The 26,283-nt window shown below is 41.9% G+C and overlaps 1 protein-coding gene across 1 annotated transcript in view; it reads right to left on the minus strand.

The window, feature by feature from the left end:
• LOC141092478 (probable cation-transporting ATPase 13A4) overlaps window positions 1-26,283 on the minus strand; it is a 349,711-nt gene that overhangs the window by 181,160 nt on the left and 142,268 nt on the right. Inside the window, exons 8-9 of the mRNA XM_073578646.1 lie at window positions 21,186-21,258; window positions 8,694-8,825 (exon numbers count right to left, since the gene is read on the minus strand). Of these exons, the coding sequence (XP_073434747.1) occupies window positions 8,694-8,825; window positions 21,186-21,258 (205 nt within the window). The remainder of the gene's footprint in view (window positions 1-8,693; window positions 8,826-21,185; window positions 21,259-26,283) is intronic.

Below are 26,283 nucleotides of genomic sequence, written 5' to 3' on the forward strand. Positions count from 1 at the left end.
TAAGTAATACAAATGGAGATTCAGTGGCGCTTGTGTATGAGTGTAATTCCAGCAGCAAACACTAAGACACCTGTCACAAGGGTGTCAAAGAAATAAGGTAAAATAACTAATAATATTAGTGTGCGCTTGGAACACTCAAAGAAGAGGGAAATCTAAATTGGGTGGTTATAGAAAAAAAAAAAAAAAAAAACCTCTTATAAGTGCTCTTTATGTAGCTGGATAATAGCGAGAAAATAGCAATTAGTAATAGTCAATTGTAAGACCTCAGAAGAAGTGTTTAAGGGAAAAAGAATATATATAGATGCTGGTGGCAATCTTAGTTCCAACCTGAACAATCGCAAACTAAAAAGGCATGAGTGAGGGTAAAAACCTGAAATCACTGAACAGGTTATATACTGCAGGGTAATTCTCCCTGATAGTAGCTTTAAAAAAAAAAAAAAAAAAAGTCAAAGTCAAATTGCAGCCTGTGAACGGCTGTGCAGAGTAGCCACAATAGTAAATGCACAAGTCAGAGAACGGTACCTGTAAAGATAATGCGATGCGAAGTCCTCACTCCAGTAAGCGGTGCAAGTTAAAATAGCGCTTTTTGCTCCAGCGACGGGTCCCTGTCGGAACCACCAGCAAGTGAAACTGATGTGGTCATGTGTTGACTCACATCACGAAGGTCCTGTATACCTGGAGCAGCTCACAGACGCCGGGAGCACGAGAGGCTGCTCACGTCTGCTCCACAGCTGGAGGTACACTGACAAGATGCTGCCACCGGCCGGGGCAGCCCCTGTAACTCGTCTATACCCCAGTGTACAAACCCCCCCCTCCTTTTCCAAGCGCTGGAGCAAAAAGCGCTATTTTAACTTGCACCGCTTACACGAGTGAGGACTTCGCATTGCATTATCTTAAAAAAAAAAAAAAAAAAAAGAGTAGCCGCAATAGTAAATGCACAAGTCAGAGAGCGATACCTGTACTCTTTTTTTTTTTTTTTTTTTTAAGCTGCTATCAGGGAGAATTACCCTGCAGTATATAACCTGTTCAGTGATTTCAGGTTTTTACCCTCACTCATGCCTTTTTAGTTTGCGATTGTTCAGATTGGAACTAAGATTGCCACCAGCATCTATATATATTCTTTTTCCCTTAAGCACTTCTTCTGAGGTTTTACAATTGACTATTACTAATTGTTATTTATTAAGTGTTTTGTGTGCCATATCTCTGTTATTTAAGGGCATAAAAATTCAAATTTGGAAAATTGCAAAATTTTCAAAATTTTCGCCAAATTTCCATTTTTTTCACAAATAAACGCAAGTTATATGAATGAAATTTTACCACTAACATGAAGTACAATATGTCACAAGAAAACAATGTCAGAATCACCGGGATCCATGGAAGCGTTTCAGAGTTATAACCTGGGACAGTGGTCAGAATTTTAAAAATTGGCCCGGTCATGAACGTGCAAACCACCCTTGGGGCTTAAGGGGTTAATGAAAGCATCCATAATTTTCTTGCACATTAGTTTAGAGATTTGCTACAATTTTAAGGAATCTGTATGACTAGTTTTTTTCCCCAATTTAGGTGTTTTATTTCGGCAACAGTTCTGAAGTGTTATCAAATTTTGGTGGAACAGATGCAGATTCTTTGTTTCTTTTTCCTTACAGGCAGTCTAATTTTTGACAAGGGTGTTTATGATGCCCAGAGTATAGTATTTACTAATGTGTACCCCCCATTCGAAACTGGTTGACAGCCCATGCACTGCATGTATGGGCATTATAAGACTAAGAGGCCCGGTCCTTTACCTTGAGCCTTTTTTTACTGAGCCCTTTTCAATGTCTACCTCTTATCTGCGACTACATGACCAGGGTAAACGTGTTCTGTGCTGTTTATGGAAGTACAATTTTGGGCAAGGGTGTCTGATTGCAATAAAATTTGTTTTAAAAAGTTCCCCACCATGTGGAGATGTTTGTCAGCCCATGCACTGCGTATATGGGCATTACTAGTCTAGGAGACACAGTCATTTACATTTGGCCGACTTGCTACTGAGGCCTTCATCACTGTCTCCTCCTTAACAGCCAATAGATGACCAGTATGAATGTTTTCTTTGCTGTTATAGGCAGTACATTTTTGGACAAGTCTGTCTGGTGTGACAAGAGTATATATTTAACAAAGGTACCCCCCATGTGTAAGCCACATCCTGGTTTGCAAAGACTTCAGAACATTTGCATGCTATAAAGACCTCACTTGTAAAGCTACGTTTTTTTGTTGACTGGTCGATCACATTGGACACAATATACATCATATAACTTTGATAAAGCAATGCTCTTAATTTGGCTCAGTAGCTCAATAGAAATATACCTTTTGCCACTATATATTTTCTCTTATTGAAAGCCATAACTTTGGCTGCATCAAATGGTAATTGTTCAATAGCAAAAAGTGACAGCTTAATGCTTGGAGATGCAGAGTACGTAATGTAATCAATTTTGGCAGAGATAAGTTCTATGAGGGAAACTGCATGTTCCTTCTTTCCTGGATAATAAACTGTAATAATAATAAATGCTCTTTTTATCTGTTCAGTATTTTTTGGAAAGGATGTCAGATCATCTATTGTGTCTCCAATATTTACTACACAGCAGAATGGAACTGTTATGGAAAATTGAGCATAGTCACAGTTATGTTTTAGAACATCTTCTCTTTCTTGCAGTTCTCTCTTTTATTTCTGGAATACATAGTAGAAGCTAGTTATAATATTACTTTCCTATAGATACTGGTCAAGAACATTGCCATGATTATTCATAGTACTCAATAGGTTAAGCTTAAGTTTTTCTAGAAAGTCTGAATAAAGAAATGCTTGGTGGTAATAGTATAGTGCGAATATACAAATGGTTCTTTTGAATCCATATTGAAATATACAGAATGCATTCAGACAATTATATAGCTACATTACTGGTCAAACATTTACAGATGTGACAGACAATGCTCACTGCTCACAGTGACACAATCTTAAGAACTGTTTGTTTATTCACTTCACAAACAGTTCTAAGCTTCTATACGTTTGTTGTTTGTCATTGTAAAATATTAAGGTTTACTTAACCTCTGTCTGTGGTGGTTTTATCTAAATCCTTGTGGCTTTTAAATTCTAAGGGTTTATGGCCTCTCGTCTGATGACTCAATGATATCTCAGTTTCATCCAACCTTGAAAGCTGGCCACTTGAAGGGCTTGGTGAAACTAGAGTTACTACATAGTGTAAATCACTATATAGCACCAGAGAAACATGACCAAGACAGAAGCAAAAACTGGGTTGCCTGTACATGTACAGTGTGTTCACACCTGCATAATTGGGGATGCCCATGCAGTGTAGTGAATCTTCCAGGGATTCTTTGTCTTGGTGTTGCTTCTCTGATATTCCAGACGGATGATCTTTAAAAGCCTCTTGGTGATGATGTAAGTATACTGTATGTAGTTATTCTTTATATATACTTATATGTATAAAATCCTTATATGTACTTAACCTTTGTATGTTAAAATATACAAAAGTGTACGCACCCATACTATTCAATCATACTATTCCTTGAATTTTGTATTTTGAAATAAAATTGCGTTATATTTCAAGTATTATCCTTCTTTAAAGCCGTATCTGAACCTTAGTGTTAAAAACTTGTCAAATCAAATAGCCTAATTCGTTTGTTAGTAATTCTGCAAAGAGGGAGCCATCATACCATTAAAAAATACACAAATTTGATCGTCCTTCAATATTGTGCATTCTGCTCTCAACATATTGTTGGGATTCCATTACCATTTGAAAAAAAAGAAAGGGTTTGACAGCTTCAGGTTTAATAGTACCCTTTTTTTTCACTAACAGTCTCCTATCTCCAATCACGTCATTCAGACGGCATTGTTGGTTATTCTCAAAAGCTTCACTGAAAACAGACAAAATTTTGTGTCACATTATTAAACTTTATAGTCTTGAAAGGATTTTAAGTAATTTTTCACTCGCTTTTGAAGTAATTGGTGAGATTTAAATCTGCCACAGCTCTGAAGTGTTAGCAATTTTTTTAGGAATAGATGAAGATTCTTTCCTTTTTTGCCTTGCAGTCAATTCTCCTTAACTCTGTGAGAGTTTCTATGTGATTTTTAATTTGAACATTGAGAAATGGATTTGGTAGGGAAAAAATGCACGTTTTTAACATTTGGATAAAATCTTTGGGAACCATGCCTTGTTTAACGTCCACCATCTTGCAATGTACTATCTTTGCCTACAGTTTCACAGTTTACTGAATCTTTTTCTTTGCCATCAGAAGACGATTTCAGGGAAGGAACATTATTTTCTTTATCTGATACAATAACTGTTGAAAAAAATATAATGATTTTCAAGGGTTTCTGTGGAGAAAATGTACACTTTGCATGGAGGTGTAAGTATTTTTTTTTTGCACTGAAATGCCATTTACTTTGATATGTTGGAAATCTTGCACTGATGGTCCATTAATCATCACTTGGGTAGATTAACGTAGACCTTTTATATCTATCATTGGAGACTTGTGGATGTACCAAATGAATATTGTGAAGTGGATTTTCATGAGCCCATCCAGTATGTGGGGACCAAGGCGTAATGGGGTTCATATGACTATGCAGCAGGGCAGAAATTGCTGTCACTGTGTAAACAAAAGAGTACGGGAGTACCAAATGAATATGGTGAAGTGGATTTTCCTGGGTCCATCCAGTATGTGGGTATCAAGGTGTAATGGGGTGCATATGACTATGCAGCAGGGCAGACATTGCTGTCACTGTGTAAACAAAAGAGTACGGGAGTAGCAAATGAATATGGTGAAGTGGAATTTCCTGGGTCCATCCAGTATGTGGGTAACAAGGTGTAATGGGGTGCATATGACTATGCAGCAAGGCTGGCCTTGCTGTCAATATGTGGAACAAAGAGTACAGGAGTACCAAATGACTATGGTGAAGTGGATTTTCCTGAGCCCATCCAGTATGTGGGTACCAAAGTGTAATGGGGTGCATATGACTATGCAGCAGGGCAAACATTGCTGTCACTGTGCAAACAAATGAGTACGGGAGTACCAAATGAATATGGTGAAGTGGATATTCCTGGGCCCATACAGTATGTGGGTACCAACGTTTAATGGGGTGCATATGACTATGCAGCAGGGCAGACATTGCTGTCACTGTGTAAAACAAAGAGTACGGGAGTAGAAAATGAATATGGTGAAGTGGATTTTCCTGGGCCCATCCAGTATGTGGGTATCAAGGTGTAATGGGGTGCATATGACTATGCAGCAAGGCTGGCCTTGCTGTCAATATGTGCAACAAAGAATACAGGAGTACCAAATGAATATGGTGAAGTGGATTTTCCTGAGCCCATCCAGTATATGGGTACCAAAGTGTAATGGGGTGCATATGACTATGCAGCCGGGCAGACATTGCTGTCACTATATAATCAAAAGAGTACAGGAGTACCAAATGAATATGGTGAAGTGGATTTTCCTGGGCATCCAGTATGTGGGTACCAAGGTGTAATGGGATGCATATGAATTGTTAGCAGGGCAGGCCTTGCATTCAATGCTACCTTTTTTATGGAGGCCCTCCTGGACATCTTATGAAAGGGGTATTGGTGTGCGTCGCAATTCTTGGCAGCCTATCCACTCACCGCATAAAATACAACAATTTAGGAGACCCACTGTTTAATAATGGCCCTTTAAGAATATTAATGCCGCCTGATGCACCAATAAAAATAGGCTCTGTGACTTTAAGAGTCCCTCCTTCATAAATGAAGCAAGATGGGTCTGCTTATCTGTCACACACCACATGGCCAGCTAGGGTTGGTAAATGTTACAATGACATTTCCCAGTGAATGCATTTCTAGTGGTTGAAAGCAAAGTTGAAAAACGCTTCAAAAACGCTGCGTCTCAACTAAGCCCAAGTGGGGGAGGAACATTTCGGTCTGGGGTTAATTATTTTGCCTTACAGGCAAGTCATTAACCTGCAAAGGATGTACCTTAACATATTTCCCAGTAAATCCGTTTTGCTTTCGTTTTGGTATGTTTTTTGTTGCACCAGGAAAAATGGCATGAATCTCGGAAAAAATTGTTTAAAGCTGTGAAGTAGGTGTCAGGAATGCTTCCAGGGATGATCCCCATGATGTCCCCGTGTCATTTGAGCAGTGTTTCCATCATTTTCAGACGTTTCTAGACCTTAAACAGACCCCCGGGGGGATCACAGCAAAAAATGCTCAGGTCTCCCATATATTTACATTGGGCTCATTTTTCTGTCCGAGTACGCAAGTATTACAATTTGCTTGACCCGAACAACGAGCACCCGAGCATTTTAGTGCTGACTCATCACTACTACTAACCAATATATCTCAATGCATATAATTGCCTGTTGCTTGTAAGTCATACTGGGAATATTGTTCTTGTGCATTTATCTGTGATAATAATCTTTCCCGCTTTTAACCCTGTTAAGTGAATAAAGTAGAGGTGGATTGTTGATCCTGCCTGTTGTCTCTGCTCTTGCATTCAGATCACCTGCATTGCATGTCAATGTAAACACCTCTTGTGATTGTCCTATCGCCTGTGCTATAGATAGCAGTGCTTCCACCCTGCTATGTGTAGCAAAATTTATGACCTCCTATAAATATTAGCCACAAGCTGGCATTCACAGTAGATTAACAATGACAGACACAGGGGTCTTCGGCAGACCCATGGCTATCATGGCAGGATATGTGACGTGTTTCCGGGTGATGCATTTTATATCCCGCTGTCAGTGATTGACAGTGAGATTTAACTGCTTAACAGCCTGTGGAGCCATTCACCATTACTAGATTAGCCATCAAGTGCGCAGAAAGATGTGGGACCAGCATCATAGCCCACATCAAAGTCAGGGATACTATCTTTGATGTGAAGTACAAGATGCACATGTGGCGCCCCTGAGGGTTCAGTTGCCATAGAGGTACTGCACCTCCTCCTGAGGTGTGGTGCCTCACCATCCAGGTAAGTTGGATGCTCCTAACCACGCTCCAACACTGGCATCCCACACAACACAGTAGTTCAGCAAAGCCACATTGCGGCTCCCTGCTTGGAGTGTAGCAGAGCACCTTGGTGGCTACCTCCTTGGAACACGAAACGTGCTGGGAGGCGGGTGGAGTTAGAATACATAAAAGAGCGAGAAGGTTTAGAATTTCAGTGAGTTCACAGAGAGTCAGACGGAGAGGAGTGAGGAGAGAAGATCCCTGGGAGAGGGATGGAGGAAGGAGGTGCTGCAGCAGATCTCAGTGACCTGGATCTGCTGGCACGGGAAAGGAAAGAAGGAGAAAGACTTTGAACCGAAACCTGATCTTCCATAAGAAGGAAAGACTAGTACGGAACGTAGGAGTAAAAGGGAACACAGGATGTGGGTTAGGAGAGAACCCTGCCAAGAAGTTCTAAGCACAAGGCCGGGGCCCGGTCCCCGAGGTTGTATGGACACTAATGGTTCTGCAGCAGACACCGGTGGAGTAGTGGGCTGTAAATGCACTACTCCCATCTCAGACTTGGGGGCACAGCAGCAACATTGATAGTGAGCTGGGACTTAGGAGCAAGGAGTCCCCGAAGCAGGCTACAGCTGTCTGCCGTACAAAGAAAGTTCATAAGAACGTTTGTTAGGAGGAACTCCAGTGTAACTCAGTAGTAGGAGTACTTCACACTTAAAGGTGTTATAGAGGAGACGTTCAGAAAGGTACATGTTGGCGGAGTGTTGGAAGGGAGCATTCCATCTGACCTGGAGGTTGACTGAGTCCCTGACCCGGAGGACACAGCAAGGAGGCAGGCACCTGTGTGTACTACAGACTGTGAGTAAAGCTTTGGAACTACAAGCCCTGGTGTCCTCCATTCATTCCTGCGCCAACACACCTGGTCCCGCTACATCTGGGTACCAGCTTCTACACTACCTGCGCTTCTCCTCTACCCCTACATCTACACTGCCCTGGGACTACAGCTCCACCTGTGGGGAGCTTCACCATCTTGGCTGCAACACACCACCAGTCCCAGAGGATCTGCATGCAGCGTCGGCTTAACATCTCACTTGCCGAACACCACAGGTGGCGTCATGAACTATTCATTCAATTAGCTACATTTACACCAATGCAAATCTCTCCATTACTTGGGCGCTCAGGGCCACGGACCGGGTCACTGCTGCTGTGACACATCCCGATGATAACGGCCCGGTACAGAGTACCCCACAGCTCTGGGAGGGCGACCCACAAAGAAATATCAGAGCAAACATAAATGATCTGAAGATATGACAGGGACAAGATTAGTGACATGGAAAGTCCGGAGAGCTGAGTAAAAGGATTTTTTTTTTATATTTATATACCATTTAATGGTTCAGAAATGGTCTTTTATAGTCCAATTTGCTGGATCTGTGTGGAAGTGATTCATAAAAAAAATGCATTCTGGCAATTGCAAATTTTTGTAAAATTCAAGAGGAATTCAATTCCACTCAAATTTATCTGCTCATCTCTATCTCCAACCTCAACAGCAACTCATTGCTGGAGAGTTTGTGATTGTTACTAACTGATGCCTGATACATAACATGCAGAATAGTTAATGCTAGGGCTGAGCCATAAGTTTGTGCTTTGATTTTTAATTCCGTTGTACTTTGTTTTATATGTAGAGTATACAGCAAACAAGAAGGCATCAGACCATGCAGACATTTTTACCTGTTAGCATTCCTTCATTAACAACGCAGCTTCCTGTAATTAATATGGAGTCACAGGGCAAATAGAATTTCCTTCCTGTTAAAACAATGACATCTCCAGGGACCAAATCCTGAGATTCTACTTCTTGTATATCTGAAGAAAAATGCAATTACCATCATTACTTCCACTGCATAAATTGCACCGATTATGCAAAATAATATGTAAATCATACACTTCAGGATATAATATTAACGCATATTGTTGAGCTACAAATAACAAAGAGATTTTCTGGTTTTATATTAATAAAGCTTAATCACTGTTAAAAGCTTCATCTCTTTAAATTTTTTATGCCACTGGCATTCTCTAGTAAACAATATTTAAATGAACCTTAATGTCTGCAGCGCCAGCACCGCTTCACCATCGCTGCCTAGGTCTTTGCTGACAGCTACAGACTCGTGATACCACATCTACAGCATGTTACCTCTGTAGCCAATGACTCGACTCAGATTTCATACTACAAAAAGACAATTGAGCCCAGTGATTGGCAGAAGCGGTCACTATTTGTCGATGTGATTGTAAAGAGGCATCACAAGAGCAGCAGAGGGTAAGTAAGGCTCATTTTTTATTCTGTAATGCAATTATGGTATAAAAAAATAAATAAAAGTGGAAAATTCCATTAGCACACAGCAAAATACTATCCCGAGGCAATGAAACATAAATTAAAGAATTTAATAACTTTATTTGAAAACAGTTTAAGCCTTATTATCCTAAATTCTTATTATTCTTATATTCTTAATTCTTATTATCCTTAGTTCACATGTTGCGTTTTTGCTGCGTTTATTCTACAGGCAATCCTGCTTTCTTGGCACTAAACAAGATGCTTAAAAAAAACACATTTTTTTGCTTCGCTTTTACAGTTTAGTGCTTGTTGTTCCTTAGTTTTCTGCACCAAAAATGCAACAAGCCCTGATACCTGTGTTTTTTTGCACTTACTCATTGATTTCTATGGGTAAAAAACGCTATAAAAATTCAGCAAAAATGCTGAAATAAGAGACATGCTGCAGTTTTTAAAAATGCAGCAGTTTTCCAATTCAGTCAGGAAAAAAAACCAATGTGTGCACATGAGATTTCTGAAATCTCATAGTTTTTGTTGGTACTGTAAAACACAGCATTTAATTTGCATCATGAAAAGAAAATAAAAAATATGAAAAATAAGTGTGAACGTAGCCTTAAGTTTATCAAGTTAATTTTGAAAGCAGGAACATCTTTTCTTGTGCAGTGTGGAGTAACAGATCTCATATATCCTTGTAACACGTTATTCTATTTAAATAATACAGGTATTAAATAGAATAAGAGGATAAGAGATCCATTCATAAGCAAAATTGCCTTTTTTGCACAAAAAAGTCCCATACATATAAATTATCTAGATTGCACTTTACGTCTGCTGCAAAATTGTCAGACTTTACTAAATTTCACAGTATATAGGAGTGCAGTGTTATGAATTATTCAGCATTATGTTTCCCTCTTTAAATTGGAAGTCTCACAATGAATTACGTTAGCAAAACCTTTTTACCTCTTATTGTCTTATCTTCTGAGTCTGAATTCCTCTCACTTTGGACATTCCTTCAGCTGGCAAACACTTTATGTTCAGAAGTAAAGATGTGGTTCTTTGGTACCAGTTACAGTCATGGCCAAAAGTGTTGGCAACCTTGAAATTGTTCTAGAAAATGAAGTATTTCTCCAGGAAAATTGTTGCAATTACACATTTTTTTATTATAAATATGTTTATTTCCTTTGTGGGTATTCGAACAACACAAAAAAACAGAGACAAAAAACACTAATTGGCCATCATTTAATACAAAACTCCAAAAACCAGCCAGAGAAAAATGTTGGCACCCTCACCTTAACCTCTTTCTGACATCGGACATAATATTCCATCCATGTGACCAGGGCCTATATGACCATGCACGGAATATTACATTACCAAGATCCCCCTTGCAAATGGGGGTGAGCGGGCGATCACCTCCAAGTGTCAGCTGATTCTGACAGCGTCTGAGACCGCTCCTGGCACTTTAACCCCAAAATGCTGCAATCAAACATGATTGCATCATTGTGGAAGCCGACAGAGGGCTAGCACGCAGCGAGGTCCCTATCGTTGCCATAGAGACCCGATGTTGTCATGATGACATCTGGTTAACCAGAGGTAGGAAACTTGCTGGTCATGTGCAGTGCATGATCAGCAAGTCTCTCTGTAAGTGCAGAGCTGACTATAGAAGTGATCAGCCTGCAAAAAATGATAGTCCCATAGAGGCTCAAAGTAAAAAAGTTAGAAAAAAGTTAAAAAAAAGACAAAAAAAAATAAATAATTGTAAAAATATTTTTTTAAACAAAATAATAATAAAAAACAATATATGTTATCACTAAATAAATATTTGAATGAAAAAGAATCTAAACAATAAAAGTACACATATTTGGTATCGCCGTGTCAGCAACGACCCATCCTATAAAATTGTCCCACTAGTTAACCTCTTTAGTGAACATCATAAAAAAGGCAAAAAACAATATTTTATCATCATACCACCAAACAAAAGTGGAATAACACACGATCAAAAGACGGATATAAATAAATGTGGTACCCCTGAAAATGTCATCTTGTCCCACAAAAAACAAGCTGCAATACAACTCCATCAGTGGAAAAATAAAAGTTATAGCTCTCAGAATAAAATGATGCAAAAATAGCTATTTTTCCTATAAAGTAGTTTTTATTGTATCAAAGCGCCAAAACATAAAAAAAAATAAATGAGGTATCTGTTGTGAACTCATTTTCTGGCCTGCCTCTGGTTTCTGGTGAGGGAGCTGGTTGTGCTGACAGAGGAGTTGTGAGCTCTCTTTCCGGGCTCCCTCTGGTGGTGGCAGGAGGTAATGAAGCTGATCTAATTAACAGAGACCTGCCACCTGATAACGAGGGTGAGGATTGGACATCTGGAGTCTCAGACTGGATTTAAGACAGCCGACTCCCTATTCCCATGCTGGTGATTTTTTCCTGCATCCTGAGGTCTTAGTTTCCAGCTCAGTTCCTGCCTTCTCAAGCTAAGTGTTCTCTGCTAATGTTCACATTTGTTTTGATTTGGTCTATTCAGTTTTTTGTGTGGTCAGCCAGCCCTGGCTGGGGCTGTGCTGAATTTCCATTCTTATGTCACTGTATGTGCCAGTTTGCTTTTTGTCCCTTATTAGATTGGCCTCTTTTTGCTCTGCTCTCATAATATGCCAGAGTGCTGATATAGTGGGAGAAGTCTTGTGACTTCATGGGTTTTTTGCTATCAGAAGTGTTGGACATTTTTGCAGGGTTTTTTGGTGTGATTGCAGATAGTATCTTTCCTTTCCTGTCCTTTTTAGTTAGTGTGGGCCCCATCGTTTGCTCAGCCTATTTTCCTACCTGTGTTTGTGCTTTCTTCTTGTCTCACCGCCAATACATGTGTGGGGGCTGTCTATTGCTTTGGGGTCTGCTCTGGGGCAGTTTAGATTTCCCCTTTTCTTGCTTTAGGCATATTTAGTCCTCCGGCTGTGATGAGGCATCTAGAATCATCGTAGGTATGCTCCACGGCTGCTGTTAGTTGTGTAGTTAGGATCAGGGGTCTGCAATCCGCGTAGTTACCAACCTCTCTGGTTTTCTGTGACTTAGCTTGGTTTTGTTTTCCTCCTCACTGACCCAATCACAACAGAATCACCAGCCATACTGCAGAATCTAGGGTACTCAAAAGCAGGAAAGAATTGTTTAAAAAAAAAAGTGTCAGAATTTTTTTTTATATGTATTTCTTCCTCTTTTCTCTGGGGCTGTTGGAGGATTTCTTCTCTAATGGAGATTAAGCAATTGTCTGATCGTGTGGAGCAGCTCACTGCTTAAGAGCGGGGAATTTCCACCTACTGTATCTCACTCAGTCACATGCTGTTGAACCAAAGATCCCTATTCCTGATGTGTCTTCTGAGCATCAGTCTAAAATTTTGAATTTTAAGAATAATTGTAAATTATTTCTTGCCTTGAAGCCTAACTCATTGTGGAGCTCTGTGCAGCAGGTTAAAATTGTCTTCTCCTTGCTGCGCGGCAATCCCCAGGATTGGGCTTTTTCTCTGACACCTGAAAATCCTATTCTGACTAATGTGGATGCATTTTTTCAAGCCTTGGGGTTGTTGTATGATGAACCTAATGCTGTTGATTAAACTGAGAAAACCCTGTTGGCAATGAACAGGGGTCAGGATTCTTCCGAAAGTGGGCGGTCCTTACTACATGGAATGATGGTGCATTGGCAGCTCTCTTTCGGAAGGGTTTATCAGAGACCGTAAACTATGCTATGGTGGGATTTCCTGTTCCCTCTGGTCTTGATGATTCTATGTCATTAGCCATTCAAGTTGATCGGCGTTTACGTGAACGTAAGACAAAACGAGAGACGTTGCCACCTTTAGAACAAACATCTGAACCTATGCAATGTGATAGGGTTTTGTCTAGGGCGCAACCTTTGGAGTTTAGAAGGCATAATAAGCTGTGTTTTTTTTCTGTGGAGACGCCTCTCATACTATTTCTGTCTGCCCTAAATGAGAGAAACGTTTTGCACACACATTTGCTGTGGGCGGTGTGCAACCTAAGTTTCTTTTGGCAATTACTCTGATCTGCTCCTTATCCACATTTTCCGCTAAGGCTTTTGTAGATTCAGGAGCAGCTTTGAATCTGATGGATTTGGACTTTGCTAAACATTGTGGTTTTCCCATTATACCTCTGCGGACGCCTATTCCTTTGAGGGGTATTGATGCTACTCTTTTGGCGGAGAATAAACCTCAGTTTTGGACCCAGGTGATAATGCGGGACGGCCCAGACTACCAAGAAAATTGTAAATTTTTGGTGCTGCACAATTTGCATGATACTATTGTTCTGGGTTTTCCCTGGTTGCAAACTCATAATCCAGTTTTGGATTGGAAATCTGTGTCTGTGGTGAGTTGGGGTTGTCAGTGTATTCTTAAGGACACTCCTGTTTTCTCCACCTCTCCTCAGTCTCATGATATTCCTGATTATTTGGCTGATTTTTCTGATGTATTTAGTGAGAGTAAGTCTGTGTCTTTGCCTCCTCATAGGTGTTATGACTGTGCAATTGAGTTGATGCCTGGGTGTAAATTTCCCAGGGTCGGCTTTTCAACTTATCAGTACCCGAATATGATGCTATGTGATCCTATATTAAGGAGTCGCTGGAGAAGGGTCATATTAGACCATCCTCTTCACCCTTAGGTGCTTTTTTTTGTGGCCAAGAAAGATGGTTCATGAAGACCTTGTACTGACTATCGTTCCCTTAACAAGATGATGGTTAAATATCAGCATCCGTTACCTCTGATTTCTGATCTATTCTCCAGAGTTATAAGTGCCTGCTGGTTTACTAAGCTTGACCTCAGGGGGGCGTATAATCTTATTCGCATCAAGCACGGGGATGAATGGAAGATGGCATTTAATACTCCGGAGGGACATTTTGAGTACCTGGTGATGCCTTTTGGGCTCACTAATGCCCCTTCTGTCTTCCAATCCTTTATGAATGATATTTTCCGGGACTTTGTGGATAAGTTTTCGATCATCTATCTGGATGATATTTTGATCTTTTCCAGTGATTGGGATTCTCATGTGGAACATGTCCAGACTGTGTTCCGAATTTTGAGGGAGAATTCCCTGTTTGTTAAGGGATCAAAATGCCTCTTTGGTTTGCAGAGGATTTCATTTTTGGGATTTATTTTGTCTCCGTCGACTATTGAAATGGACCCGGCCAAGGCACAGGCCATTTATGATTGGGTTCAGCCCACTTCTTTGATGGCTATCCAGAAGTTTTTGGGTTTTGCTAATTTCTATTGTACATTTATAGGTAATTTTTCTGGTATTGTCAAACCACTGACTGACCTGACCAAGAAGGGCCCGGCATTTCAGGAGCTTAAGCGGAGATTCAATTCTGCTCCAGTTTTACGGCAACCTGATGTCTCACTTCCATTTCAGGTGGAGATAGATGCTTCTGAGATTGGTGCAGGAGCGGTTTTGCCCCAAAACGATCCTGTGACTTCTAAAGTGAATCCCTGTGCCTTCTTTCCTCAAAAGTTCTCCCCATCTGAACGTAACTATGATGTGGGGAATCGGGAATTCTTGGCCATGAAATGGGCATTTGAAGAGTGGAGACATTGGTTGGAGGGAGCAAGACATTAAGTTGTGGTCCTCACCGACCACAAGAATTTGATTTATCTGGAGTGGGCCAAACGCTTGAATCCTAGACAGGCTAGGTGTGCCTTGCTTTTCACGCGTTTTAATTTTGTGGTCTCTTTTCTTCCGGGCACTAAGAATGCTAAGGCAGATGCCCTTTCTAGGAGTTTCTTTGCTGATTCTCTTATTGTGACCAAACCTACTACCATCCTAGGTGAGGGGGTAGTTCTTTATGCCATTTTGCCCGATTTGAGACGCGCCCTGGAGGAATTTCAGGAGGATAAACCTGAGCACTGTCCTATGGGAAAATTGTATGTTCCTGACCAGTGGAGGAAGAGAGTGATGTCTGAAGTTCATTGCTCCGCATTGGCTGGTCATCCAGGTATTTTTGGTACCAGAGATTTGGTGAGTCGGTCTTTTTGGTAGCCTGCCTTATCTCGTGATGTCAGGAATTTTGTGCAGTCCTGTGCGACTTGTTCTCTGTCAAAACCCTGTTTTCATTCTAGTGGGTTGTTCATGCCCCTGCCGGTGCCCAAGAGGCCATGGACCCATATCTCAATGGATTTTATTTCTGATCTTCCTGTCTCTCAGAGTATGACGGTTATCTGGGTGATTTGTGATAGATTTTCTAAGATGGTCCATCTTGTACCACTCCCAAAGTTGCCATCTTCCTCAGAGTTGGTGCCCTTGTTTTTACAACAGGTGGTTCGGTTGCATGGGATTCCTGAGAACATTGTGTCTGACAGAGGAGTCCAGTTTGTTTCCAGATTCTGGAAAGCCTTTTGTTCCAATCTGGGAATTCAGTTATCTTTCTCCTCTGCGTTTCATCCTCAGACCAATGGGCAGACTGAGAGAACAAACCAGACTTTGGAGTCCTATTTGAGATGTTTTATATGTCATGGTTTGAACAGGGTTCTTGCCCTTCACTCACAGGGTTAAGTGTTCGTGGCCTCTTTCTGGATCTGGGAGGGGTATTTATAATCACTCTTTACCAGGGTTCTCTGTCAGCTATACTGTTGTTCTGGTGTGTCTGACCCCTGGTGTGCGTGTATTCTGCGTTGCTTGTTTGCTTCCCATGTATGACCTGGCCTGTTCCCTCACTCTGTACTCCGTCTCTCGCTTTTGTACTATTGTCTTCTCCGGTTCTGACCTCGTGGCTTGGCTATCGTTGCTCCGTTACAGTTTGTCCCTATTGTACCGTCTATTGCCCTACTGGTTTTCTGACCTATTGCTATGTCCTGACTATCCATTCTGTCTAATCTTGGTATTGTATTGCTATCTCGTGCTTTGACCCTGGCTTCATCTGGTTTCCGTCTCTGTCTATGCCCCTTGGTAACATTGTCCTGTAGTTACCTTTCTAGGAGTTTCCCTGCAGCTCCTAGATCTGTGGAGCTTAGGCCACGCCCCCAGCAGTCATGTGCTTCAGGTCCTGATACTCTGAAGCACGCATCGTCACTGCTGCTGCCCTGCTCCACAGGTATCTTTGAGCACTGTTTTTGTACTCAGGACTCCCGCACTGGCTGAGTGAGCAAGTGCAGTGCGGGGCTCCTGACATTATGTCTGCTGATCAGGATGACGGGGTCTCATTTTTGCCCTTGGCCAAATTTGCGCTAAACAATAGAGCTAGTTCTGTCACATTGATGTCGCCCTTTTTCTGTAACTTTTGTTTCATCCTTGATTTTCTTCAGGGTAAGTGGAATCTTCAGCCTGCCTAGGTGTGGACACAGTGGTAGAGAGAATGCAGCAGATTTGGGACCAAGTGGTGGATAAGTTGTCACTCTCTCAGGAAAAGGCCCAGCGGTTTTCCAACCGGCATAGGACCATTGGTCCCCGGTTTAAAGTAGGTGGTATGGTTTGGCTGTCATCTAAGAATATTCCTATGAAGGTTGCATCTCCAAAATTTAAGCCCAGATTTATTGGACCTTATAAGATCTTGGAGATTCTTAATCCTGTTTCTTTTCGATTGGCTCTTCCAGTTACGTTTAAAATCCATAACGTGTTTCATAAATCTCTGTTGAAGAGGTTTGTTGAGCCAGTAGTTCCTATTGCGGTACCTCCTGACCCTGTATTGGTTAAAGGCAATGTGGAATATGAGGTAGAGAAAATATTGGATTCTCGTTTGGCTAGACGGAGACTCCAGTATTTGGTCAAATGAAAGGGTTATGCCAAGAGGATAATTCTTGGGTCTCTGCCTCTGACATTCATGCCAATAGATTGGTTCATGCTTTTCACCGGGCCCATCCTAATCGGCCTGGTGGCGTGGATGAGGGTTCAGTGATCCCTCCTTAGGGGAGGTGCTGTTGTGAACTCATTTTCTGGTCTGCCTCTGGTTTCTGGTGAGGGAGCTGGTTGTGCTGACAGAGGAGTTGTGAGTTTTCTTTCCAGGCTCCCTCTGGTGGTGGCAGGAGGTAATGAAGCTGATCTAATTAACAGAGACCTGCCACCTGATAATGAGGATGAGGATTGGACATCTGGAGTCTCAGACTGGATTTAAGACAGCCGACTCCCTATTCCCATGCTGGTGATATTTTTCCTGCATCCTGAGGTCTTAGTTTCCAGCTCAGTTCCTGCCTTCTCAAGCTAAGTGTTCTCTTCTAATGTTCACATTGATTTGGTCTATTCAGTTTATTGTGTGGTCAGCCAGCCCTGGCTGGGGCTGTGCTGAATTTCCATTCTTATGTCACTGTATGTGCCAGTTTGCTTTTTGTCCCTTATTAGATTGGCCTCTTTTTGCCCTGTTCTCAGAATATGCCAGAGTGCTGATATAGTGGGAGAAGTCTAGTGACTTCGGGAGTTATTTACTATCAGAAGTGTTAGACATTTTTGCAGGGTTTTTTGGCGTGATTGCAGACAGTATCTTTCCTTTCCTGTCCTTTCTAGTTAGTGTGGGCCCCATTGTTTGCTCAGCCTATTTTCCTACCTGTGTTTGTGCTTTCTTCTTGTCTCACTGTCAATACATGTGTGTGGGCTGTCTATTCCTTTGGGGTCTGCTCTGGGGCAGTTCAGATTTCCCCTTTTCTGGCTTTAGGCATATTTAGTCCTCTGGCTGTGACAAGGCATCTAGAATCATCATAGGTACGCTCCACGGCTGCTGTTAGTTGTGTGGTTAGGATCAGGGGTCTGCAATCCATGGCGTAGTTACCAACCTCTCTGGTTTTCTGTGACTTAGCTTGGTTTTGTTTTCCTCCTCGGTGACTCAATCATAACAGGCATCACTGTAATCGTACTGACTTGAAGAATAAAACTGCCTTATCAATTTTACCACACACAGAATGGTATAAGCTTCCCCACAAAAGAAATTCATTAGTTGATGGTTTTTGTTCATTCTGCCTCCCAAGAAAATCGGAATAGAAAGCAATCAAAAAATGTCATGTGCCTGAAAATGGTAAGAATTATAATGTCAACTCGTCCCACAAAAAACAAGATCTCCCATGACTCTGTGGGCCAAAATTTGGAAAAATTATAGCTTTCAAAATGTGGAGATGCAAAAACTATTTTTTGCAATAAAAAGTGTCTGACAGCAGCCAAACATAAAAACTCCCTACAAGGCCTCTTTCACACGTACTGATATTTCCAGTACCGGAGATGTCAGTGTCTGTGTGTGCAATAAATGCGGCACATGTGTGGCATGCATGTGCCGCATCATTACCACACGGATGAGCACCAGGGAAAAAGTATTACAGTAAGTGCTGTTCAGCAGCGCCGGGTGCTGAATGCGGCTTTTATCATTCTCCCCTGCTCTGCTGATGATCAGGGGCTGAATGATGAAAGTTATGCTTAAGTGATAAAAGAGACAGCAGGGGGAGGCTGGTGGGACAATTACTCCCATCAGCCTACCCCTGCTGCTGCTAATAACAGTGACAGCAGGAGCGGTATTAATCAGCCGCCTGCGCTATAAATAAATAAATTAATTAATAAATAAATGAAAAAAAGGTGTGGATTCCCCTGTATTCTCTATAACCAGCCAGGCAAAACTCACATCTGGAGGCTGCAACCCTCAGCTGTCAGCTTCAGCAAAGTTGGTTATCAAGAATAGAGGGGTCCTCATGCTGTTTTTTTTTTTTTTAAATTAACTAAATAAATAATTTAAAAAAAACGGCATGGGGTCACTCCCATTTTTGACAACCAGCCTTGCTAAAGCTCACAGCTGGGGTCTGGTATTCTCAGGCTGGTAAGGGGTATGGACATTGACCCCCCCAACCTAAAAATAGCAGCCTGTCGCTTCTCAGAAAAGGAACAGCTATAATTCTGGTGCTTTGCCCAACTCTTCCCATTTGTAATGTAGCACTGGCAAGTGGGTTTCATATTTGTGTGGTTGATGTCACCTTTGTATTGTCAGGTGACATCAAGCCCACAGCTTAATAATGGAGAAACTTCTATCCATTATTAATCCTATAGTTACATGGTAAATACATAGCCAGAATAAAGGTATATTTAGAAATAAAACAAAACACAGTTTTACTTTTTTATTTAAAAATAACAAACACAGTTATACTCACCAAACGCCTATTCCATGGAAGCCCTCTTTCTCCTGTAATAAAACTAAAATAAAAAAAAAATATACCATACCTGTCTGTCATTCTGTCCTAAGCCGTAATCCAAGTCTAAATAAAAAAATAGTTTTTAACCTGGACGGTGCCAAGATGCGACTATCCAGGTTGAGAACCACTGGTGAAAGAGCTGCTGGGAACGCAGTATCAGTGACCGGGGGTGATGTCATAGAGGTTACCTCCAGTCACTTGGCTGCATAACTCTCATAATTCTCCCCTGCTCATGTCGATCATCGGCAGAGCATGGGAGAATGATGAGGGCCATTATTAAAATGGCGCTCTGCCCAAAATTCCATTGCGACCCAAAATTCTTTGGTAATCTTCAGATTTCGTGATGTCTTGCACACAGTTATGGCACTCAGTGGCAGAGGCATCAAAACAACCTTAAAACATCTTTGAACTTACACCATTTTTGACTGTAGGTAAGGTGTTCTTTTCTTTTAGGTCTCATTCTGTTTTTGGCAAACAGTAGAATGATGTATTTTACCAAAAAGCTCTATCTTGGTCTCATCTGTTGAGAAAATATTTCCCACAAGTATTTTGGCTTACTCATGAATGTTTTGGCAAAGTTTTTTATGTGTGTGTCAGCAGTGGAGTCCTTGTCGGTTTTCTGTTATAGCATTTAATTTCATTCAAGTGTCGATGGATAGTTCGCACTGACACTGATGCAATCTGAGCCTACAGGACAGCTTGAATTTCATTAGAACTTGATTGGGAGTGGATATCCTTCATCCAGGCCATCCTGTGCTGCAACCTTTTATCAAGATTCTCTGCCATCCACATCCAGGGAGATTGCTTACAATGCATTGGGTTGTATATTGATTATGTTACACACCATGGACAAAGGAACATCAGATCTCTGGAGATGTAATTGTAACCTTGAGATTATTGATATTTTTCAACAATTTTGGATCTCAAGTCCTTAGACAGCTATCTTTGCTTCTTTCTGCTTTCCATGCTTAGTGTGGCACGCACACACCCAGAATGCAAGGATTCAACTTCTCCCCTTTTTTCTGGTTTCAGGTGTAATTTTCATACTGCCCACACCAGTTACTTGCCACAGAGGAGATTGAACAAGCATCACATGCTTGAAACAAAGCTGTTACCCCAATTTTGGAAAGATCCCAAGAAATTGTGCCAACACTTTTGGTCATGACTGTATAAAGAGATCCAGTGTCTATATATCATGTCTATTTTCCTTGGGCATAATTGGTAAGTACAGCCCTAGCCTTCATAAAGTACTGCACATTTAAAGAGAACCTGTCATCAGAATTTTATACCCCAAACTAATGGTCTGTAGTTGCAATTGTATGGCAATGAGTTGCAAGTGCAGTGGGGTGGGCATTGCTCTTACAGCTCTCCTGCTTCATTGCCAAATCCTCATCCTCTGCCAAACTCCTATCTATGATTGACAGGGCTCTGAAACATGAGTCACCTGTCAGAGACAATAGGCAGGAAGACATGTAGGAGAGCTGTAAGTGCAGTGTCTGTCCACTGCACTTATAACTCAATAGCATACAATTCCAACAATGGATTTCTCTAAAACAGCAAAACAGATTTCTATAAGAAAGGTAAGGCTTTGCTCAGCATTAAAGCTGTTACAAAGATGCAATTAGTTTGGGGCATAATATCTTGCTGAAAAGTGCTCTTTAAAAATTGTACAAAAATATGCATTTAACATGAATAAAGAGTTTAATTTTTTTTTTAGCTAAACGTTGAAAATCAGGTGTTTATGTCACTCACCTCCATTTTTGTTAAGTACAGTAACCTTCATACTGTTATGAGACGAAACCATCTTGTGCAATTTTAAAGATTGCTAATAAAAAGTATATTGATAAAATTAATTACAACATACATACACAGATTATACACATATACTGTACTTATCAATAGAGATGAGCAGATTGAGCCACGGAGGATTGGATTTCAGATGAATATCCCAAAATTTGCATTTTCACAAGTATTCAAACTTGAGACTCGATTTGTGGTTTACCAAAATAACCTCGCCTGGCACCATTTCCCAAATTGCTGAAGCATCAGAGAGTGGTCTCTCATTGTTTATGTTATCGCATGGGCCTCCCTATAATTCTCTGCAGCTAATTACATTTTACGGAATATAATAACTTTCCAGTGCTGTACAGTTTAGTGCTGGTTAATGCCTGAGCCATCCCAGATTAGCAATCTCCAGAAGAGCACAGCTTGTATGCAAGAGTCGTTTTTTTAACTCCAGAATTACTGAGCAAATCTCACTGTCTTTTAGAGTGTAAGATTTTGTGATGAGCAGGATCCTCTTTCTCTCGCCTGTAAAGTGTAAGCTCTTATGATCAGCAGGGTCCTCTCTGTCTTGTAGAGTGTAAGCTCTTATGGTTATGTGGGTCCTCTTTCCCCAGTAGATTGTAAGCTCTTATGGTCAGTGGAGTTCTCTCTCTCCTCTCCCTTATATATATTTTCCGAGCAATTACAAGTAGAGATGGGCAGTCACCTGGATGTTCGGGTCTGGCAGGTTCGGCCGAATAGTTAAAAAAGTTTGGGTTTGGGGGACCAGAACAATACCCAGACCTGAACCCGGACTCTGTTCACTTGAATGGGGGGCCTGGACATCCACTGTTTTCTATGCTGTCATGTGCATTACAGCGCAGCAAGCACTGCTTTGTTCTGATCGTCGGTAAATCATTACTGCCGGTCAGAGAACCATGGTTCCCATGCTGTGAAATGACTGCATGAGCCCGCAGCTGTGATTGGAGGTATAAAGTTTACCTCCTGTCACTTGCATGGGGTGATGACACTACCAATCCCATAAACCTATGCCTGCTGCCACTGATAACAGAGCAGGAGCGACTGATGGGAGTATTCATCAGCCAGCTCCTGTGCTCTAAATAAATAATATATATAAAAACACGGCATGGGTTCCCCTACATTTTTGATAACCAACCAGGAAAAACTGATAGCTGGGGGATGGAATCTTCAGCTGTCAGCTCTGAAAGGTTGGTTGTCAAGAATAGAGGGGTCCCCACACAGTTTTTTTTAATTATTTAAATAATTTTAAAAAATGGCATGAGTTTTCCATTGGTCCAAAAATATCAGCCTGCAGCCACCCAAAAATGGTACATCAATTAGATTCGCCAAATCTAGACTCTTCCCACTTTCCGTGTAGTGGTGGCCAGTGGAGTTCATATTTATGGAGTTGATTTCACCTTTGCATTGTCTGGTGATATCAAGCCCACGAATTAGTAATGTAGAGATGTGTCTATTACTAATCCTATAGTTACATTGTAAATAAAGATACAGCCAGAATAAAGTCTATTATTTGAAATAAAAACAAAACACACTTTTCCTTTTTATTGACAAATAGCACAATGCATTGAATCCCTCGTCTCCTGTAATAAAGCAAAAATAAAAAAACAACAATATCCCTCAACTGTCCATTGTTCTGTCTCACGCCATAATCCATGACTAGGGATAAGTAGTTTTCGAACCTGGACGTTGCCAAGATGCAACCGTCCAGGCTAAGAACATTGATTAATGAGCTGCTGCCAGCGCAGCGTCAGAGACTAGCCGTGATGTCAACGAGGTTACCACAGGTCACTGAGGTTGTGTTCCTAGCCAAGCTTTACTGCACTGACTTCCCTCTGCTGAATTCACCACTAGCACAGTGAGAAAAAGTCTCATGGTGCCGAGGCAAGTTCACCACAGTTCAAATTCACCGCAGTGAAATTCTCGTGGTGAACTTACCTCTGCACCTTGAGACTTTTTCTCACTGTGGTAGCGGTGGTCTCACCAGAGGGAGATTACCTCCATTCATAGGCCCCACTGGGAATGCAGCCTCAGTGACCCATGGTAACATCGATGAGACCAACACTAGTTACTGATGCCACGCTTGCAGCATCTCATTGTCAGAGTGGTTCTCAGCCTGGACGGACGCATCTTGGCATCATTCAGGTTGAAAGCTATTTATCCCAAGACATGGATTATGGCGAGGGACAGAACAATTGACAGGTGAAGGATATTGTTGCTTTGTATTTTCTTTTTATTTCAGGTCATGAGGGATTCAATGGAATGGGTGTTAGGTGAGTATAACTGTTTTTCTTATCTTTAAATAAAAAAAGGAGAAGTGTGTTTTGTTTTTATTTCAAATAAAATACTTTATACTTGTAAAGGTCACATCAAGTCCACAAATATGAACCCCACTTGACACCGCTACAGGGTCAGTGGTAGGTGCCAGGCAAAGCGCCAGAATTTGTGCATCTAATAGATGCGCCTTTTCTGGGCGGCTGCGGGCTGCCATTTTTAGGCTGGGAGGGACAATATCCATGTCTGCTTTAGCAAGGCCAGTTGACAAAATTGGGGGGGGGCATTTTTTTAAATTATTTATTTAAATAGTTAAAGAAAATGTGGGGACTTGAGATGAGCGAACATGTTCGGAAAGTTTGTCAATCTCAAATTCGGCACAAAAGTAGCACATTCGGATTCGTGTTCGCTTTCACAAGCCAAAGAGAAAACAGCGGGGTGCTAGAGGGGAATGCTACTTACAACATGAGTGGGAAAAATCAAGGTCATGGTGGAAGGGGGAATAGGTTTGGTGTTTGTTAGTTGTTAATGTGAATGAAAGCTCAAGTGAACAAACACCATCTAAACCTATCCAAAGACCACTGACATCTATTAAAGTCCAGCCTATTCGACTATCTTTTTTTGGCAGCCGCACAGGGGTACGCCTTGTAGATGAGGCTCATGAAGAGCATGTGCTCAAGTGGATGGCAAGTGCTGCATCAAATGGCCTCTCCTTCTCTTCCTCTACCTTAACATGACACACAGAACAATCCTCAGAGTTGGCACACCAATCACTCTTGTTTCCCCCCATCAAAAATATCCTAACACCCAACTGACTGTAGGGAACCTCAAATGGGCCATTCTGAAGAGCTGTTCACACATTGTATTCCATGTGCATCAGAGGTCTGTTCCGAAGAATCACAGAATCCAGAGAAGGAAAGCATCTGCGTTGATGTCCAGAATTTTTCCTGTTATATCCGGGGCCGGGTGAAGTAGAGTTCAAGCAGAAGCCAGACCTTCATCACCAGATGTTAACATCGAAGGGTGGAGGTGATCTTCATGAGACTCAGATACCAGAATCACATACGGACAGTACTGTGAAGTCAGGGAAGGAAGAGGAGGAGTGTGAGAATGGAGATGATAACGATGAGGTTGTAGACCCCACTTGGTGTGAAGCCAGAGGTATGCAGCTGAGTAGCTCTGCAGAGGAGATGGAGGAGGAAGAATATAAGGGGGTTATGTTGCGGCTTCCCACACAGATACAAAGTGACGCAACCACGACAAGCACTGCATCCTCAGCTCCAACTCTACCTGTGGCCAGCACCAGTTACGAGTGTGCAGTTCGCAGGGGTGGCAAGGGTTGCCTAGCCTGGGCATTTTTTGAGACTGCAATGTATGAATCAACACACATTATCTGTCAAATTTGCACAAAATACTCAGTAGAAGCAAAAATTGCAATAATTTGACAACTACATGAATGAACCAACACATGTGCAATCAGCATGCCTTAGTGTGTGAATCTCACTGCACTAAAATGCAGATAGTGGGCCTCGCCTACCCGCGGCCATCCCTTCAATCCCATCTGCTGCTTCTTTCTTCTCCATCACCATTCCAGATGTTCACACACAGGTCTCCGGCCACAGAAATTGCAACTGTTATCCACCACAGTCAGTGTGAGTGAGAGACAGTCAGCTGTTATGGAAGGAGACATGACTGCTGCTTTTGTGTCACCTAGCACAACACATCTTTCTCAATTCTCCATAACATCTCAGTCTGCACCTCACTCACAGTCTAGCAGCTTGCCCTGTTCTCCGTAATCCGCGCTCTCTCAGCACAGCAGCCACCTCTTGGTCCAGCAGTTTGTCCAGTTCACCATACTCCGCCCTCGCTCAGCACTGCAGCCAGCCCACGGTTCCGCAGTTCTGGTCACATAAAAGATTGTTTCCTCCAACGCATGGCAAAGCTAAGAGATTGAACTCCACCATCTCCAATCTGTTGGCCTTGGAAATGCTGCCTTTTCGCCTGGTGGACACAGATGGCTTCCAAAAGTTGATGGCCATCGCGGTACCCCAGTACAAGTTGCCCAGTCCCATTTACTTCTCAAAGAAAGTTCTGCCTGCACTACACCAGCATGTTACTGACAACATCACCCGTTCCCTGAAAAAAATCTTTGTCTGCCAGGGTGCATTTCACCACTGACACTTGAAGGAGCAAACATGGTCAGGGGTGTTTCATCTTGGTGACTGGGCATTGGTTGACTCTGGTGGCTGTGGGAGCAGGTGGTGTAAACCTGCTCCACAAATCTTTGAGCTCCCAATGCTTGAGGGCCAAACCCCTGAATCTAACAGTTCCTCCACTGCTTCTGCTTCCTCCACCTCCTCTAGGGCCTCTTCCTGTGCCCTCAACCTCTCCCTTAATCAGACGCATGTTCCAACAGTGCAGAAAGAATCTCCCCCACCTCTGTATTTTGAAGCCATGGCTCACCGCAGTCAGGCAGTGGTCAGGAAGATCGTAGTCACACAGCTCAAGAGTTGTGGACAGGTATCTAGGTCGAGTTAGAGCATTGGCTGTCTCCACTAAACCTGGAACCAGGAAAGGCCATGTGCAATAATGATTTAAACCTGGTGGTGGCCCAACGCCGTGGCAACTTCACATATGTGCCTTGCATGGCTCACATCCTCAACCTGGTGGTACTGTAATTTCTACGTCACTATCCTGGCCTTGATGCGCTGCTGCAGAAAGCAGTCACTGTGTGCTCACTTCTGATGATCACACCCTGCAGGCCATCGACTTG

The sequence above is a fragment of the Dendrobates tinctorius genome, unplaced genomic scaffold, assembly GCF_039654945.1.
Source record: "Dendrobates tinctorius isolate UK_male_01 unplaced genomic scaffold, ASM3965494v1 ptg000060l, whole genome shotgun sequence".
Classification (NCBI taxonomy): domain Eukaryota; kingdom Metazoa; phylum Chordata; class Amphibia; order Anura; family Dendrobatidae; genus Dendrobates; species Dendrobates tinctorius.